The sequence below is a fragment of the Myxocyprinus asiaticus genome, chromosome 11 (assembly GCF_019703515.2).
Source record: "Myxocyprinus asiaticus isolate MX2 ecotype Aquarium Trade chromosome 11, UBuf_Myxa_2, whole genome shotgun sequence".
Classification (NCBI taxonomy): domain Eukaryota; kingdom Metazoa; phylum Chordata; class Actinopteri; order Cypriniformes; family Catostomidae; genus Myxocyprinus; species Myxocyprinus asiaticus.
Genome location: NC_059354.1, coordinates 5,831,256 through 5,849,336, shown reverse-complemented (window position 1 = coordinate 5,849,336; position 18,081 = coordinate 5,831,256). Strand labels below are relative to the sequence as shown.

Genomic DNA, 18,081 nt, shown 5'->3' with positions numbered 1-18,081 from the left:
ATTATGCACTGCTGTCTAACTGTCATTGAGTTGTTGCAGAAAAACATAATGGTTTAAAAAGTTTAATTTAGCTTTCTCAGTAGTTTAACACCGTTCGTGAATGTCATTTGAGATAGCCAATCAAACTGATGAAGGCGGGACTCAAGTTTAAGAAGCAAAGCGAGAACCTCGTGGATTATTCCAGAGCCACGTATCAGCAATCAGTTCAGGTTAGTTAAAAAGGGTTAGTTCACCCAAAAATGAAAATACAGACCTGTTTTTAGATAAACAAAACAGTTTTTCGCTTGAACGCCCCATTTCGCCAATGGGCTGCGTGAACTACTGGTCTTGTGCAATCTCATGGATGCACAGAGGAGAGCAACGATTGATCAACAGTTTCACTAAATAATACATTAGATTTCGGTTTGTTTCTCACCAAACCTCACCGTATGCTTTCATAACAATCATGAGTCTCATGGAATAATTTATTAGACTTCTCAATTATAATTTTACATCCTTTTGAAGCTTGAAGATGTGGTCACCATAGACTGCCATTGTATGACATCACTCAGCACAAAATGTTTGTGTTAAGAAAAAGAAGTAAAGTCATGTGGAGTTATAACAACACAGGGGTGAGTAAACAGTGACTGAATTTTCATTTTGGGGTGAACTAATCCTTTAAGAGTGTAAGTGTGATGTAAGATGTAAGTATCTAACTAAACGTGAAATATTTGCACACTGTTTTATGATTGAAATGTTGTATCAACCGAAAGTAATTTCAAGGGTGCAAACTATTCTCCATTTGGCGAAATTCGCTGTTTCAGATTGAAAATACGTCATGTACAGTACATGATTTGTATGTCATTCATAATTGAAAACATACTTTCTTATTTTTTGTCTTTTGATTTTGGGGTGAAATATTACATAAATAATTACGTAAATAATTCTGTGTATTTACTTTTTGCTAGCCAGCTGACACAGTCATGTCATTTTACAAATACACTGGCGGCCAAAATTTGGAATAATGTACAGATTTTGCTGTTTTGGAAGGAAATTGGTACTTTAATTCACCAAAGTGGCATTCAACTGATCACAAAGTATAGACAGGACATTACTGATGTAAAAAACAGCACCATCACTATTTGAAAAAAGTCATTTTTGATCAAATCTAGACAGACCCCATTTCCAGCAGCCATCACTCCAACACCTTATCCTTGAGTAATCATGATAAATTGATCATTTGGTACTAGAAAATCACTTGCCATCATATCAAACACTGCTGAAAGCTATTTGGTTCGTTAAATGAAGCTTAACATTGTCTTTGTGTTTGTTTTTGAGTTGCCACAGTATGCAATATACTGCCATGTCTTAAGGTCAATATTAGATCAAAAATGGAAAAAAGAAACAGCTTTCTCTAGAAACTCATCAGTCAATCATTGTTTTGAGGAATGAAGGCTATACAATGCTTGAAATTGCCAAAAAACTGAAGATTTCATACAAAGGTGTACACTACAGTCTTCAAAGACAAAGAACAACTGGCTCTAACAAGGACAGAAAGAGATGTGGAAGGTCAGATGTACAACTAAACAAGAGGATAAGTACATCAGAGTCTCTAGTTTGAGAAATAGACGCCTCACATGTCCTCAGCTGACAGCTTCATTGAATTTTACCCGCTCAACACCAGTTTCATGTACAACAGTAAAGAGAAGACTCAGGGGTGCAGGTCTTATGGGAAGAATTGCAAAGAAAAAGACACTTTTAAAACAGAAAAACAAAAAGAAAATGTTAGAGTGGACAAAGAAACACAGACATTGGATAATTGGAAAAGAGTGTTATGGATCTTAACCCCATTGATCATTTGTGGGATCATCTAGACTGTAAGGTGTGTGAGAAGTGCCCGACAAGACAGCCACATCTGCTACAGGAAGTGTGGGGTGAAATGTCAACTGAGTATCTGGACAAACTGACAGCTAGAATGTCAAGGATCTGCAAAGCTGTCATTGCTGCACATGGAGGATTTTTTGATGAGAACTCTTTGAAGTAGTTTAAGAATTTCTGAATTTGTTTTTCAAATTGTAATAGTAATGTTTCACATTATTAATGTCCTGACTATACATTGTGATCAGTTGAATGCCACTTTGGTGAATAAAAGTACCAATTTCTTTCAATAAGAACAAAATCTGCACATTATTGCAAACTTTTGGCCACCAGTGTACAGCACAAAAAAAAAAAAGAAAGAAAACATGACTGAAATAGCCATGCAGATTCAGTGTTTGTCTAATGGTTTAGTCCCCCCCAATGTTCAAGACATGGTTACGGCCTTGAACGTGTTTATGAACTGATAATCTGCTGTTTTACTCGTGATTTGTGTGAAAGTGAATAAAAGTTATTGTTACTGTAGCACCTTTAGTTTTAATTTCACCAGGAAACTGCCACGATACGTACAATGAGCCACGTTAAAAAATCATTTTGCAAAAATGTATGTATGGTAACGTGATTCTATGAGAATAGGTTGCCAAAAACTCATATAAACTTACATTTCCAGCACCATAACAATGTCCGTTTTTCCCTCAAAAGCGTCAACACACTGCACAAGCTTTGGGTGATGAAGATCGTTCATGACTGCGATTTCTTGTCGGACATTTTCTTTCTCTTTGGCAGAATATGCTTTTATGAATTTCCCAGCCCAGACCTTTTTCGTGGACTTCTCTATGAGTTTAAAAACAGTCCCGAATTTCCCTCTGAAACAGAGAAAAAAAAAAGAAAATGAGCCTCAGAATAGAATTATTCAGAATTCCAAAACACCACACAAACATTTGGCTAATCTCAACCAAGGCAAAGTCATCAATTAACTAACAGAACCTCAGATGTCCTGAATAAAGCTCCTTTATAGTAAGCTGATTTTAGGTTATTTACACCATTTAATTGATCCGAGGTCATATGTATACTTACGTGCCCAATCGCTCTTCCACATCATACAGGTCCTTGACCTTCACATCTGTCCTGATCATCACATTTCTGAAGTCTGGTTTCTTTTCTGATTCTGAGGTCAGAGGGGAGAAAATGCATCTGGATTATCACTATTATCACTAATATAGCAATAATTAAGTTACGGTGCTGGTTGCAATTTTGAAACTTGAATTTAATATGCAGGTGTTTATTCATCTTCAGGCAATTTCATGTCCCAGTGGATGATTTTTATTAAAACTTACAGATTTTAACTTTTTTTTATCTCTCTTTTTGTTATATGAAGGTCACATTAAAACTAATTTAGAAACTTCTTACCATACTTTATAAATTTTTGGTACTTCTCAAATGCCATTTATGTATAGATTTCACTGTTTTAGCCTTTTCCCAGACCTGGACTTTCCAACTATGAAAATCCATTATATAAATACAAAATATTACTATGATAATCTAAACACAGAGTGAAATAAACGAAGCATATTAATATTTATATTGTGAAAATGATTTGTAAGATTTTTTTTTTAAATAATTGCGTGTCCCACGGCTGTGACTTCATTTCCACAATTCCAAACTTTGCCCTGAAAGATTTTTTATTTTTCAAAAGTTAGTGTACTTGTTAACCATTTAAACAAAAATATGAGTGAAGAGCATGCTTAAAATGAAATATGAGACAAGTGACATTTGAAGAAAGCAAAGAAAATTCAAGTTAAATAGTCTATTACTTGTAAGCAGAATACATTTATTGGCCATCATTTTAAATCAAGCCAAATTACGCAAAAATGTGAAAAACATATTTATTAGTGTGTATTTAGGATACATAAAATGTTTCCTTTTTTTTTTATTTAATCCCCTTTTCTACCCAATTTGGAATGCCCAATTCCCACTACTTACTAGGTCCTCGTGGTGGCGCGGTTACTCACCTCAATCCAGGTGGCGGAGGACAAGTCTCAGTGCCTCCGTTTCTGAGTCAGTCAATCCGTGTATCTTATCACGTGGCTCGCTGTGCATGACACCGCGGAGACTCACAGCATGTGGAGGCTCATGTTATTCTCCGCGATCCACGCACAACTTACCATGCACCCCACTGAGAGCAAGAACCACTAATTGCGACCACGAGGAGGTTACCCCATGTGACTCTAACCTCCCTAGCAACTGGGCCAATTTGGTTGCTTAGGAGACCTGGCTAGAGTCACTCAGCACACCCTGGATTCGAACTCGTGACTCCAGGGGTGGTAGTCAGCGTCAATACATGCTGAGCTACCCAGGCCCCCATAAAATGTTTTCTATATAATTATCCTTAGCAAGACAAAGGAGTTGCCCATTTTATTTAAATAATTTTTAAAATGTCATTTCCATCAGCATCATTTCCAGCAAAGCATTCTATTAAATACAATACAGAATATGAGATGTGCTGGAAATGACACTGTGATGGGAATATTCATGAAGAAGTCCACAGTGCTAAAAGTGCCCGAAACACCCGTAAGTTACACATACCTTCATCTGAGGGCTCAATTTCATCTTCCTTATTTTCTTTAAAAAAAAAAAAAAAGCAAACATTTATAACATATTTTAAACTGAAATATAAAAATTTGAAATACATAACAATTGTGAAAATATTTGAGATCTGAAATCTCCAATATTTATTTATTTAATTATTATTTAATTTTTTTATATGACTGGAATGTCAATTTGTTTTGTGTTCATCAAACAAATATCACTGCTTTAAAGACCCCAAGAAATGCAAATCTTTTCTTTCCTGTGTTCAGACTTTGAAATTAACTTTTTGCCCCACCAGCCACCGTCCTGTTCCAAGGTCACTAGCCACTCATCATTTTCACTAGCCAAAATCTCCCACCCCACAAAAACTGATAAAGATACCTGGAGATTGTAACAATGCATTTGGTTGGATTTTTTTTTTTATTAATTTTTTTTTTTTACGAGAATAATATGAGTTTAGCAGCACATAAACCTAATGAATTAAGTCATTTCTTGGAATATGTGAAGAAAAAACATGACCAGACAGAACAGGATAGATAACAGGAGAAAAAATATTCATAATGATAATTCATGGAAGTTTAAACTCCTTCCTTCAAAAATGTGCTTTTCAAAATGAAAGTTTACCATTGTTCTTCCATTTTTAACTGTGGCATTTTTAATAATAAGGCCATGACCACAGGTAAGACCATGGATGGCTCCTCATTACTATGGTTAGGTTAATGTAGATAGTCTTTTCATAAAAATAAAAGTAGAAATAGAAAATAGAACATATTGGACAGAAGTTGTGTACAGCCGCGCAAATAATGTGAGTGATCTATATTTCTTGTCCTTTTCCCAGAAGAGAAATACTGTAATTATACTGTAATTATAATTTCTTAACAGTATAATTTGTAGATATCAGCTACACATTTATTTAGTTAACTTTTAGGAGTGCACTAGCACCTAGCTGTTTTCAAAACTAACAGACATGTGCAAGCCACAAAACCAATTTTGATTTCATGGGGTCTTTATGACTATGCTTTACAGCCACTAGAAGGCACTCACCCCCTTCATTCTCCAGCCCGACCTGTACGGGCTCAGACTCAGCACTGGGCTCTCCTACACCGTAAATATTTACTGCTCTCACACGAAACTTGTACTGTCTGTTTGGCAGCAGGTTCTGCACATTATATGAAGTGCTGTTACAGGACGCCAGATCTGTCCACTGCTGATCCACAGAGCTCCACATCTCCAGATTATAGGACTGTACCGCACTGCCACCATCATACGTTGGCCCGTACCAGGAAAGTGTGAGGCTGGACTTACGGATGTCTGAGGCTGCTGGGAGGCGTGCAGGAGGGTCTGGCTTATCTGTGAGAGAAACAGGTGAAGCAAAGTGTACTGGAAATTGTGTGTGTGTGTGTGTGTGTGTGTGTGTATGTGTGTGTGTGTGTGTGTGTGTGTTTGAGCACAGTTTGAAAAGTTCAGTCCTGGAAACCTCATAAACTTTATCATATTTTACCAGACAGGCCAAACCATCTTTAAGTTACGTGTGCTCTATTTTGATGTTGAAATTGCAACATGGGTTAAAGCCTAGCATTGGTTGACTGCAAAGAGGAAACACCACAGTTTACTATGTTCTATGCAAATGCTGACATTGCTGTCTTGAAACCTCAGGTCAAAGTCTCAGGTCAAATGTCAAAGGTTAAGGCCCATTCTAAACTGTTAATGCCAGACACAACATCAGCAACAGCCTAACAGACATCAGTGCTGACACTAGTATGCTGGTGTGACACTATTCAAATACTGACACAACAGAGATTTGATACATCTGTTTAAAAGGTGTGGATTGGTTTGATTTGTGATTTTCTGAGATCTTTGACTCTTTTCTAATGCACAAGTTCAACATCATTCTAAAAATGAACAGGTAGAAAATTCAGCCATTTTTACACCAGGGTTCCCGCACCTTTTGACCCTTTACATGATATTTCCATGACATTCCCAACCGTTTGTGAAAAGAATAAATGCACTGGATTAAGATTTTTACAAAAAGCAGCAGTTACAGAAATACTCAAACCAGCCCGTCTGGCACCAGCAATCATGCCACGGTCCAAATCACTGAAATCACATTTTCCCCCATTCCCCCATTCTGATGGTTGATATGAACATTAACTGAAGCTCCTGACCCGTATCTGCATGATTTTATGCACTGCACTGCTACCACACGATTGGCTGATTAGATAATCACATGGATGCGGTGACACACACACCGTGCACATGATTAGATAATCGCATGGATGATTGTTGGTGCCAGATGGGCTGGTTTGAGTATTTCTGTAACTGCTGATCTTCTGGGATTTTCACACACAACAGTCTCTAGAATTTACTCAGAATGGTGCCAAAAACAAAAAACATTCATTGAGGGACAATTCTGTGGATGGAAATGCCTTGTTGATGAGAGAGGTCAACAGAGAATGGCCAGACTGGTTTGAACTGACAAAGTCTACAGTAACTCAGATAACCACTCTGTACAATTATGGTGAGAAGAATATCATCTCAGAATGCTATTCTGAGATGCGGGTTAGCGCTGTTTTGGCGGCACGAGGGGGACCTACACAATATTAGGCAGGTGGTTTTAATGCTGTGGACGATCGGTGTATATATATATATATTAACTGTGCATGTACAGTACTGTGCAAAAGTCTTAGGCACATAAGATGTTTTACAAAAACATTTGTCTTAAGATGGTTATTTCTTCAATTTTAGTGTGTTAATAGGAAATATAAATTTTACACCCAATATTGATTTAGCTTTTTTTATGATTACTGGACTTTGTATGATGTTAACTGATAAATGAAAACTATTTATGTCATTATTTTGAAGACATTCTCACTATGCAACATTTTTCACAAGTGCCTAAAACTTTTGCACAGTACTGTATATGTAGTAATTATACTGTGTTGTATTTTCTTATTCTTAGTTATTTTTCCTGTAAAGCATTTCTGTTGTTTTGAAATGTGATATAGGAATAAACCTGTATGGTATATAGATGTCAAATTGCCAAGTGTTCTCTCTTACCGACTATAGTGAGGTTGAGAGCAGCCTGTCTCATGCCGAAGCAGTTCTTGATCTCGATGGTGTAGCAGCCGCAGTGCTCCTGTTGTCCTTCTGTGATGGTCAACTCACTGCTGCTGTCTGTGCTCACTATAGAGATTCCACCCTGACCCTCCTGAATCTGGATAAGAACATCATGTCAACATGTGCTTTGGGGCTTGTTGGAGAAAAGGGCTACATCACATGTGCAATAAAAACTATCTCTGAGAAAAAGTTACTATAGTTCATTTTAAAATATGACACTGTAACTTCTAATTAGGTACTATAAAGTTGTGTTCAGTTTGAATATGACAGCATTAAAATTGTCTTTTTGATTGTATGGCAGTAATATTAAAGTCGGCATCATCAATTCATCTATTTTCTAAATGCATGTTATTGATCTTATTGTGAATGATTCATCCATGCATATGTTTTATTTCTTTATTTCTTTATTTATCATAATCTTTAATCAAAATTTCATAACACGATCTTCCGGTGAAACAACAGACTTCTCTTTGGTGATGTATGGAGGACTTCTCCAATTATTTTGTCCACTTAAACCCTGTTCCTTCTTATAAATACCACAACCTTGCGTAGAGTTGAACGATGAATGTTGGTGAAGATGGCAAGGTGTATTTTCATTCACATTTTTGTTTTCCTTCAAAACTATCATTTCTTAACCCAAACTTCCTTGGTTACGGGTCAGCTGGCTTGAATTTACATTTCGAATGAGGAGGAATAATGGTGAATTCACGGTTGTGTTTGAGACATTTCATGCCTGAATTGCTGAGGTGATCACAATGAATCCAATGCTTCGGATGCCTCTGGAGTTTATACATTTTTTTGAATGCAGTTATCTTGGGATGCACAGCACAAGTAAGTGTTTTTTTTTTTTTTTTTTGCCCTTTATATTTAGTGTATTGTGATTCAAAACATTAAAATATGGTTATCTTTTACTCACTTGTTTTTCAACGGCTACAGCCTCTTCGTAAGCAAAGACCATGATGTGCTCGTGCGTATATGTTGTCGTTTTGATAATAAATGTGTTGAGATCGCCGCTCAATTTCACCGATAACCGGTTCTGTCTCAAGCACCACTGTGGTAGGGGTGTGTGTGTCCACTGCAAACTCGCATTCAGATCTGCCTCTGTTTCACTATGCAACGCCCATATTTTCACAATCCAATCAACAACCAGTGGATAAACTCAAATCCCCACCCTACATTTTTTTCTTGTTCGATAAGCTGTTTCACTTGGAAATACGTCACAATGCGGAAGTCGGTCACAACTTCTGTTTCATGTCAACTTTATTAAATATTTGAGTATTGTTGTAAATATTAAAGGCATGTTCTGGGTTCAATAAAATTGACAGCATTTGTGGCATAATGTTGATTACTAAAAAACTTAATTTAGACTTGTCCCTCCTTTTCTTAAAAACAAACAAACAAAAAAGACAAATCTATTATAGTGAGGCACTTACAATGGAAGTAAATGGGGCCAATCTGTAAAACTTTAAAATACTCACTTTTTCAAAAAATTAGCCACAAGACGCAAACAATAAATAAAATAAAAACAATTAATATCCCTTACTAAACTTTTCTGTGTAAAGTAATATCACATTTTACAACTTCGTTGCCATTACGACATAACACTGTAAACCCTAAAACAACTGTAAAAAATGACAATTTAAACAACTTTACAGCTCAAATAATAAACATGTTTTAAAATAATTAATTTAAGCAGTTTTATAAAATTATAAGTTTTACATTTCTGCCTTTAAACCCTCTAAAAATTGGCTCCATTCACTTCCATTGTAAGTACCTCACTGTAACCCAGATTTTAGCTTTTTCTGAAGAAAAGGAGAGCCGAGTGTAATTATGTTTTGTGGTAATCAACATTATACCACAAATGCTGTCGATTGAACTGAACTTGTATTGAACCCGGAATATTCCTTTAAAATATGCTGATTGTGTCTAAAAACCTAGAGAGTGTCCTATATCAAACAGCATATTTGAGCATTATAGCCACTCCCAATGCAAAGTATGCAATAAAATTATGCTTCTGTACCTTCCAAGATTCCTCATTTTGGACAAAAATTGAGCCAACACTGCATGTTTACCATTTAAGTATAGTGTGTCGACATATTGCCTAAACACATTGTAGACTGCAAGTCGGCTCACTAGGTTTTGAGACACAGCTGATATCGCTTATGTGAACTACTGTTTAAGTGTTAAATGAAGTGATAAGCCAAAGGGAATGGTGAGGAACGAGCTCATTGACATAATGAATTTGTGTCTCATCTGTGACAATCTTCAGGGTTTCTACACATGTGAAGAAGGTAAAGTGACTCTTACTGGTTTGCGGAACTTGAGCCAGGTGCAGCTGATGGGCGGAGCTCCTGTGAACATACACTGCAGATTGACCTTCTCACCTGCCATGATCTTCATATCATCAGGAAATTGCTGGATTTGAGGAGGAGCACCTGACACACACACGCACACAATCAAACATTGCCTTTGCCATCATCACGAGGACTTTCCATTGACAAACCGTTCTGCATTTTTCATTGACATTATTTTGTATGTTTAAAGAAGACACGTTTATGGTGACAGTTCAGATTTCCCAATAAACCACATGATCTCCACTGTTCCAGGTTTATGGGAGCATTTCTGTCTCACACACATGCTCTTTTAATATTCAGTGAACATATGCTAAAGAGCCCTGCTAGAACAAGGTGCATAAGTAGATGTTTAAGCCGATTATAGATAACTTAAATACACAAAGATTGCTGGGTGTCAAACCGTGCTTTAAGGGAATATTCTGAGTTAAATACAACTTACTTTTATAGCTGCTCATGATATGAATAGAAAGACTGGATGCAACATTACACAGATGGGTTAGGAACATAATTGTGATTATACTGAACCAGTCTGATAACACATAATGTTTAAGGGTTATGGTTACAATTCTTTAAATTGCATATTTTAAGTGCTGCACACTTGCCTGCAAGATTGTCGACAAGATAACATTATAGTGTTGACTTATATAAGAGTTAAATTATACATTTATACATTTTACTGATTTTGACCTACCTTGTTTAGGCAGTATTTTGGGAGGGGGTTTCTTTATTTTGGCCTCATCTGGAGTTAACAACACAAGAAACAAACACAGATCAGAGATAAAAATTGAAGGTTTGAGTCATTATCATTATCAAGCAACACATTCTTTAATTACACAGAGGCAAGGATCTCCACATACTCAACAAATGTAAGTTCTGAGAACTGATCATGGACCATCAACCAAATAATTATTCGTGTCACACCAGAAAGAGATGCATTTTCATAAAAGCCATATTCCAGTGAAAAACTGGAAACACTGGAAAACTAAGGGGACTTGCAAGGCTTTCTGGAGTACTTGATTCTGACTGGTCAAATTCAGCATTCTGCTGTTAAATATTTTTGTAAGAGCACTAAACCATATGATTGAGTGTGGTGCAAGACTACCGATTTCCTACATAGCTGTGCAAGTTTTTGTGTCTCTCATATCACTATCAATCATGGTCATTGATGTTATTGAAAAATAATTTCACTGAAATCAATATTTCTTGTCCATTTATTTATTTTTTTGGTAAGTGGCCATGTAATAAGTGGAATAATATACGGTATGTCATTTTTACAAAATACAGACAATGGAAACAAAACAATTTGTGGAATAAATTTAAGGTGTTATAATGGATATGGCAAGTTGGTAGGTTTGGTCTTGGTAAACTAGATCTGCTTACGCTGTTACTGCTGAGCAAGTAAGACATGTAAGACATGCTGCTGCTGCACCATTAGACATACACACAATCCCTATTAATCAGATATAGACCTGTGGTGCTGGGGAGGAGGAGGGTTTCAGATAATAAAAAAACCTCTTGTAGCGTGCTGCAGTGAAACGGACTAATTTGCAAACAACTGAGGCAATTTTAATGTCAGACAAAGAGAGAGTACACAAGCTGATTGGCTAACACAAGGGTCAGCAACCTATGTCACACATGCCAATAATCAATGCCACGCGGGCAAAAGTGAGAGAGCATTTTATTGGATTTTATATGGATTTTATTATGAAGTCCCTCGCACCTGCATGCCAATCTACTGCTTGACGCAATCCTTCCTCAAAATAAAATAAAACATGCTGCGTGATTATAAGCTGAATGAGGTGCTACACACTATTAAAGTCTGATAAAAAAATAAATAAAAATATGCCAGTCAACAGATGAGTGCATCACGTACAAACCATTTGCACATTCCGAGCCACTAATACAGTAGCATAAATCACTTCAGGCAGCTTCTCTCTTGGTGAATCAGTCGATGATCAGTCGACTGTACATTCTGCATTATTTAATTTACACAAAAAGTCGTCTTATGGGGGGTTTAGTTTATACCGCACATTTTAAATAACTTTAATATAACACACACATACTAATGTTAACATGGATCACCAGATGTACTTATAGAATCCAAAATATTTAAGAGAACGTTCAGTCACTAGCAGAGGAGAAAATGATAGGAGAACTTGTTTTTTTCTGGATGTCCTGAGAGAGATCAGCTGCTAAAGTTCTTAGCTCTTTGCCTTTTTTGGTCATACTAAAAATATCCTCACAAGAATCCAGGAAATAGCTCTTGGCACTATTTATTTTACATCTGATCGCTGTCATGAAACAATGTGAAGGCAGAGCCAACAAACACGAGCACAGAGCTGCAGTGGTGGCAATGATGCTGTTCTGATCCGAAGCAATGTCAAACTTTTCAAAAGTTTTTCTGTCAGTTCTAAGACATTCTAGTCATCTCTGTTTGAGAGCACATTCTCTCATTCCTCTCTCTCTAGCTATGGAAATGACAACATCCTTTTTCCAACACAACTCTATTTCTGTTTCAGGCTGGACTTTCAGTGAGCTTTCACCTGAATCCCAGAAATTTGTATGAGGCCAAACACATCTCTGCTCTCAGCTGTGCTTATAAACAGACATTAAAACAAAGCTAAAAGCTTAATGATTCCATAATGGAAACAGCAGCGATCAGATGTTGACTGACAGGGTTTCAGTTACAGTACCAGTCAAAAATTTGGAATAACTTTTTGCATGTTCTGTATGTTTCTCGTGATCTTAAAAAAACCTTTTGGTGAACCTGACTAAGTTATGTGCAAATTATGGTGTTCCTTATATATTCTGTATGGCTGATCTTAACTTCTCTGTGTAGACAACTAAAGCCTTTTCAAACCATAAACTTTTATACCAAAAGGTATAGTTTTCAGCTCTTAGCTTACAATGTGACACGTATTCTTAGATACTTGTCCTATTTGCCACTAACACATGGGCACTTGCCTTGGTAAGGAAGTGTCTGCTCTAAATATAAATGTAAATCACAGGTTTATTAGATGACACCACAAAGCCAGTCCAGCACAGAGCAAATGTTTTAGGATCCCCACTACAACACACATACACACACAGGCCAAAATAATTACCACTTTCATGTTTCACAAAGTTTAGTCTACGTGGTGTGAGGCCAACACTGTCACCCTCTGCTGAAAACAAGATAGTCAAAACTAAAGAGACACAGAGAGAAATCAGGAAAGAGAGGACTTTATTTTTCACAACAATGGTGCACTCTTCAGATTCTGTCTATAATACCATCATCATGCTATAAAATTGATCTTAATAAATAAGTAAATTGATTTTTATTACTGAAACATCTATTTAGTGGTGTATGGAGAGAATAGAGCTTTAGGCAGACATAATAAAAATCAGACAAACATTTAATAATTAAAAACTTTTAAAAGGTGCACAGTTAACGCAGATCTCATAGCAAATTACATAGGAGCACGATGTAGGAACACAGGAACTAGATTTCCACATTTTCTGTAGGAAAATGTGAGTGGTGCTTGCCTGTGGATTGTCATGTAAACATCAAAGTGATCTAAGTAGTCATTAGCATGTTTCTCGGTGGTTGCTAGGCAGTAGCTAGGGTGTTCTGCTTGGTTGCTTACTGTCATAAGAGCCCACTTCCAAGTCTCTATGAAATTCTGGTCTCTAGATATGGCTCGGGTCACTCCTTCAATGTAAGATTTTTACATCAACAAGTTACATGATTTGAAATATTAGCAAATAGTTGCAGTGATGCTTTCTAATAGCACTGAGAGGAGATATAAGTCATTAAGAAAGAAGAAAAGAACAAACAGACGTCACAGATATGCACAGCAGAGTTCAGTGGTTGTTTCCTCCTCTGGGACACTGATTTGGCTTAATATCCACCAGCGAATCAGAGGTGCTTTGGAGGTTACCATTTTCCATCATCTAAGACAGCTCTGCTTGTTTTTATATCATTATGATTTTTAATTACAGATTTTCCTTGACTGAAAAAACACTCAATGACACAATGTAACCTCTATGATTGAGGAACCACGTACCGCAACCCCCCAAAAAACACTCTGATCCTTCTGTTGTTGGACTGAGGTTCATGTGTGGCCAAGAGAAAATTAGAAAAAGAATTGCATCTGGTCAGTGCTGCAACAGCAATAAATGCACCGCTGCATATAACACAGATGAATGCATGACAGTTGCATAAACATTACACCACAGGTGCATGCATGACAGAGGCATGAACATTATACCAGAGGTGCATGCATGACATGTGCATGAATATTATAACACAGGAGCATGCATGACAGAGGCGTGAACATTATACCAGAGGTGCATACATAACAGATGCATGACAGATGTGTGGACATAACACAGGGGCATGCATGACAGATGCGTGGACATTATATCACAGGAGCATGCATGACAGATGCATGAACATTATAACACAGGTGCATGCATAACAGATGTGTAAACATTTTAACAGGTGCATGCATGACAGATGCATGAGCATTATAGAACAGATGCACAGTATAAAATTGCCAGAATTTTACAAGATTTCATGGTAATTCTTACAATAAAGTTCTGTATTCAGAATTTTACTGTGAACTCAATGCAAGCTAGACCATTTTCTGTCATAAAATATCTTACTGTATATATATAAAAAAAATAAAAAAAATAAACAAATTGCAACATATTGCATTGTGCAATGACATGACAGATATGTGACCATTATGACACAGGTGCATGCATGACAGATGAGTTAACATTAGACAACATGTGAATGCATGACAGATGAGTTAACATTATAGCACAGGTGCATGCATGACAGATGCGTGAACAGATAACAGATAGTCCTGCCCAAAATTCATGCCATTGCTTGAGCAATTTTTGCAACACTGGCGGCCAAATGTTTGGAATAATGTACAGATTTTGCTGTTTTGGAAGGAAATTGGTACTTTATTTCACCGAAGTGGCATTCAGCTGATCACAAAATATAGTGAGGACTTTACTGATGTAAAAAACAGCACCATCACTATTTGAAAAAAGTCATTTTTGATCAAATCTAGACAGGCCCCATTTCCAGCAGCCATCACTCCAACACCTTATCCTTGAGTAATCATGATAAATTGATCATTTGGTTCTAGAAAATCACTTGCCATTATATCAAACACAGCTGAAAGCTATTTGGTTGATTAAATGAAGCTTAACATTGTCTTTGTGTATGTTTTTGAGTTGCCACAGAATGCAATAGTCAATATTAGGTCAAAAATGGCAAAAAAGAAACAGCTTTCTCTAGAAACTCATCAGTCAATCATTGTTTTGAGGAATGAAGGTTATACAATGCTTGAAATTGCCAAAAAACTGAAGATTTCATACGAAGTTGTACACTACAGTCTTCAAAGACAAAGGACAACTGGCTCTAACAAGGACAGAAAGAGATGTGGAAGGCCAGATGTACAACTAAACAAGAGGATAAGTACATCAGAGTCTCTAGTTTTAGAAATAGATGTCTCACATGTCCTCAGCTGACAGCTTCATTGAATTCTACCCGCTCAACATCAGTTTCATGTACAACAGTAAAGAGAAGACTCAGGGGTGCAGGCCTTATGGGAAGAACTGCAAAGAAAAAATCACTTTTGAAACAGAAAAACAAAAAGAAAAGGTTAGAGTGGACAAAGAAACACAGACATTGGACAACAGATAATTGGAAAAGAGTGTTATGGATCTTAACCCCATTGAGCTTTTGTGGGATCAGCTGGACTGTAAGGTGTGTGAGAAGTGCCCGACAAGACGGCCACATCTATGGCAAGTGCTACAGGAAGTGTGGGGTGAAATGTCACCTGAGGATCTGGACAAACTGACAGCTAGAATGTCAAGGATCTGCAAAGCTGTCATTGCTGCATGTGGAGGATTTTTTGATGATAAATCTTTGAAGTAGTTTAAGAAGTTCTGAACAATTTTTTTCAAATTGTAATAGTAATTTTTCATGTTATTAATGTCCTGACTATACATTGTGATCAGTTGAATGCCACTTTGGTGAATAAAAGTACCAATTTCTTTCCATAAGAACAAAATCTGTACATTATTCCAAACTTTTGGCCACTAGTATATGTCAGGCTGTTCAGGATGCTCAAAAAAAAAAAAAAAAAGAAAGTGAGTTTAGTGTTCAAAACACAAGTTTTAACTGGTCATTTCATAAGATACAGTGCAAAAAATAAATGTCTGCTAGAGAGAAGGGAAAGAGAGGAAGACCCAACAGTATACAACATTTTAATAAATACACTGAATAATGTGCAGAAAATCAGAAAATATTGATGTTAAAAAACTCTTCATGGTTCAGAGAGAGAGACATAGACAGAGAAAGAGAGACTGAGTCCATACATGGAAGTTTAGGTTAGTTTTGCCAAGCATTCATGCAGTTCAAGTTGATCGTTCTCACCACTATTCTATCTACTGTCAAACACCTCTCTTTAAATCTCTTTCTACCCCATTCTCATTCACACTTTCTTTTTGTCTGTCTCCTTATTGCTCATAGGGTTTGTTTGACATTTAAGCTCTTGTCAGTGTCAGCTCTCCAGCAGTCCTGTCAAACACCTCATCTAATGAAGCTTCTCAGAAGTGAATGGCTAAAGCTATACCTATACTATGCTCCTATACTACCTCTATACTACTCTATATTAAACAACAACTTCTGTACTTACTTCTATTAATATTGGTCCTGCTAAAAGAAATATTTTCCAAAAAAAATAAAGTCTCTGTGTTTAGCAGTGAACATCCAGTCAGTGTGCAAAACTGTTTAACTACTAGATTATCACAGATTGAGAAAAATATCATTATGAATTAGGCTTCATGTAGAGGGATTTCTCTGTTTGTGGTTGTGTTTTAATCTGGTGAATTCAAGCTGGGTAAGATATTTTACAACAACAAATAATCAACCTGATTCTTAAAAATAACTAATTTATTAGAAAAGCTTCTTTATAGCTGAAAAGTCTTTTAGCTCATTAATATAAATTCATTCAATTCTTTCTACGCATGTATGATGGAAGAGAGATTAAAAAAGTTATTATTCTTAGGTCATGAAAGCTAGAAAAAGCCCTGTGTGTATGACTCTGTATGTGTGTGCTAACTGTAGTGGGAAAGGACCACATCTCCCACGCCACTCCATATTGGGCTATAAAAAAGGAAGTACATATTTTGGAAACTTACTCTCTGTGGTCGGGGTAGAGGGCTTCCTGGTCCGCTTATCAGCTGCTGTGGAGACACTGGGATCTGAACGCAGACGGATACAGAGAGAAAGACAGAGCAAAAATGAAAAAAAAAAGTCATGTGATCAAGCATATACTGCCTCCTCTCCAGTTGCTTAACTTGTGTGTCAACTAAAAAAATTCCCATATGGTCTAAACTGACTGTATCAGCAAGTAAATCCTTTGAGACCTTGTTGCCTTTTAAAGACCCAAAAATATCAAAGTCAATCCTGAGGTTTAAAAAAGGAATTTATTTGTTAAAACTGTGGAGGCCTCTTTAAGGGAAACTGTATTAAATGTCCAAAAAAGTAACTGATAAAATTAAAGCACTTGACTGAGGCTAATATGCTACCAATGAACATAATTTTTTTCCAGGTGAAGGTGTTGCTCTCCACTGTTCCGTTAAGCAGGACAGAGAAATCTAGATACGACTGTCAACACGGTAAGTGCGAAATGGCTGAAGGGATGTGTCCTGCAAAGTGGGACAGAAAGACCTAGACACGGCCATAGTTGAAACAGAGATCTAGACACGACTTCAGGGACATGTCCTGCAAAGCAGGACAGAGAGATCTAGAGAGGACTGTGGGGAAATGTCCTGTAAAGTGAGAGAAAGATCTATAGGTGGATGTAGGGATATGATCTACAAAGCAGGACAGAGAGATCTAGAGATGGCTTTAGGAACATGTTCTGTAAAGTGAGACAGAGAGATCTAGAGACAGCCACGGAAACAAAGTAAGACACAGATTTAGAGCCAGCTGTAGGGACATGTCCTACAAAGAAGGACAGAGAGATCTAGACAGGACAGTAGGGATATTTTCTGTAAGGCAGGACAGAGAGATCTAAAGAGAAATGTTTGGACGTGTCCTGTAAATTGAGACAAACATCTAGAGGTGAATGTATGGACAGGAAAGAGAAATCTATAG

General features: G+C 36.9%; 1 protein-coding gene across 6 annotated transcripts in view; it reads right to left on the bottom strand.

Moving 5' to 3' along the window:
• LOC127448055 (myosin light chain kinase, smooth muscle-like) overlaps positions 1-18,081 on the bottom strand; it is a 157,581-nt gene that overhangs the window by 18,278 nt on the left and 121,222 nt on the right. For all 6 annotated transcript variants that reach the window (XM_051710312.1, XM_051710313.1, XM_051710314.1 and 3 more), the window contains 8 exons: positions 17,121-17,183; positions 10,606-10,653; positions 9,868-9,995; positions 7,501-7,657; positions 5,488-5,793; positions 4,441-4,476; positions 2,932-3,022; positions 2,517-2,720 (listed from right to left, as the gene is read on the bottom strand). In XM_051710312.1, the coding sequence (XP_051566272.1) occupies positions 2,517-2,720; positions 2,932-3,022; positions 4,441-4,476; positions 5,488-5,793; positions 7,501-7,657; positions 9,868-9,995; positions 10,606-10,653; positions 17,121-17,183 (1,033 nt within the window). The remainder of the gene's footprint in view (positions 1-2,516; positions 2,721-2,931; positions 3,023-4,440; positions 4,477-5,487; positions 5,794-7,500; positions 7,658-9,867; positions 9,996-10,605; positions 10,654-17,120; positions 17,184-18,081) is intronic.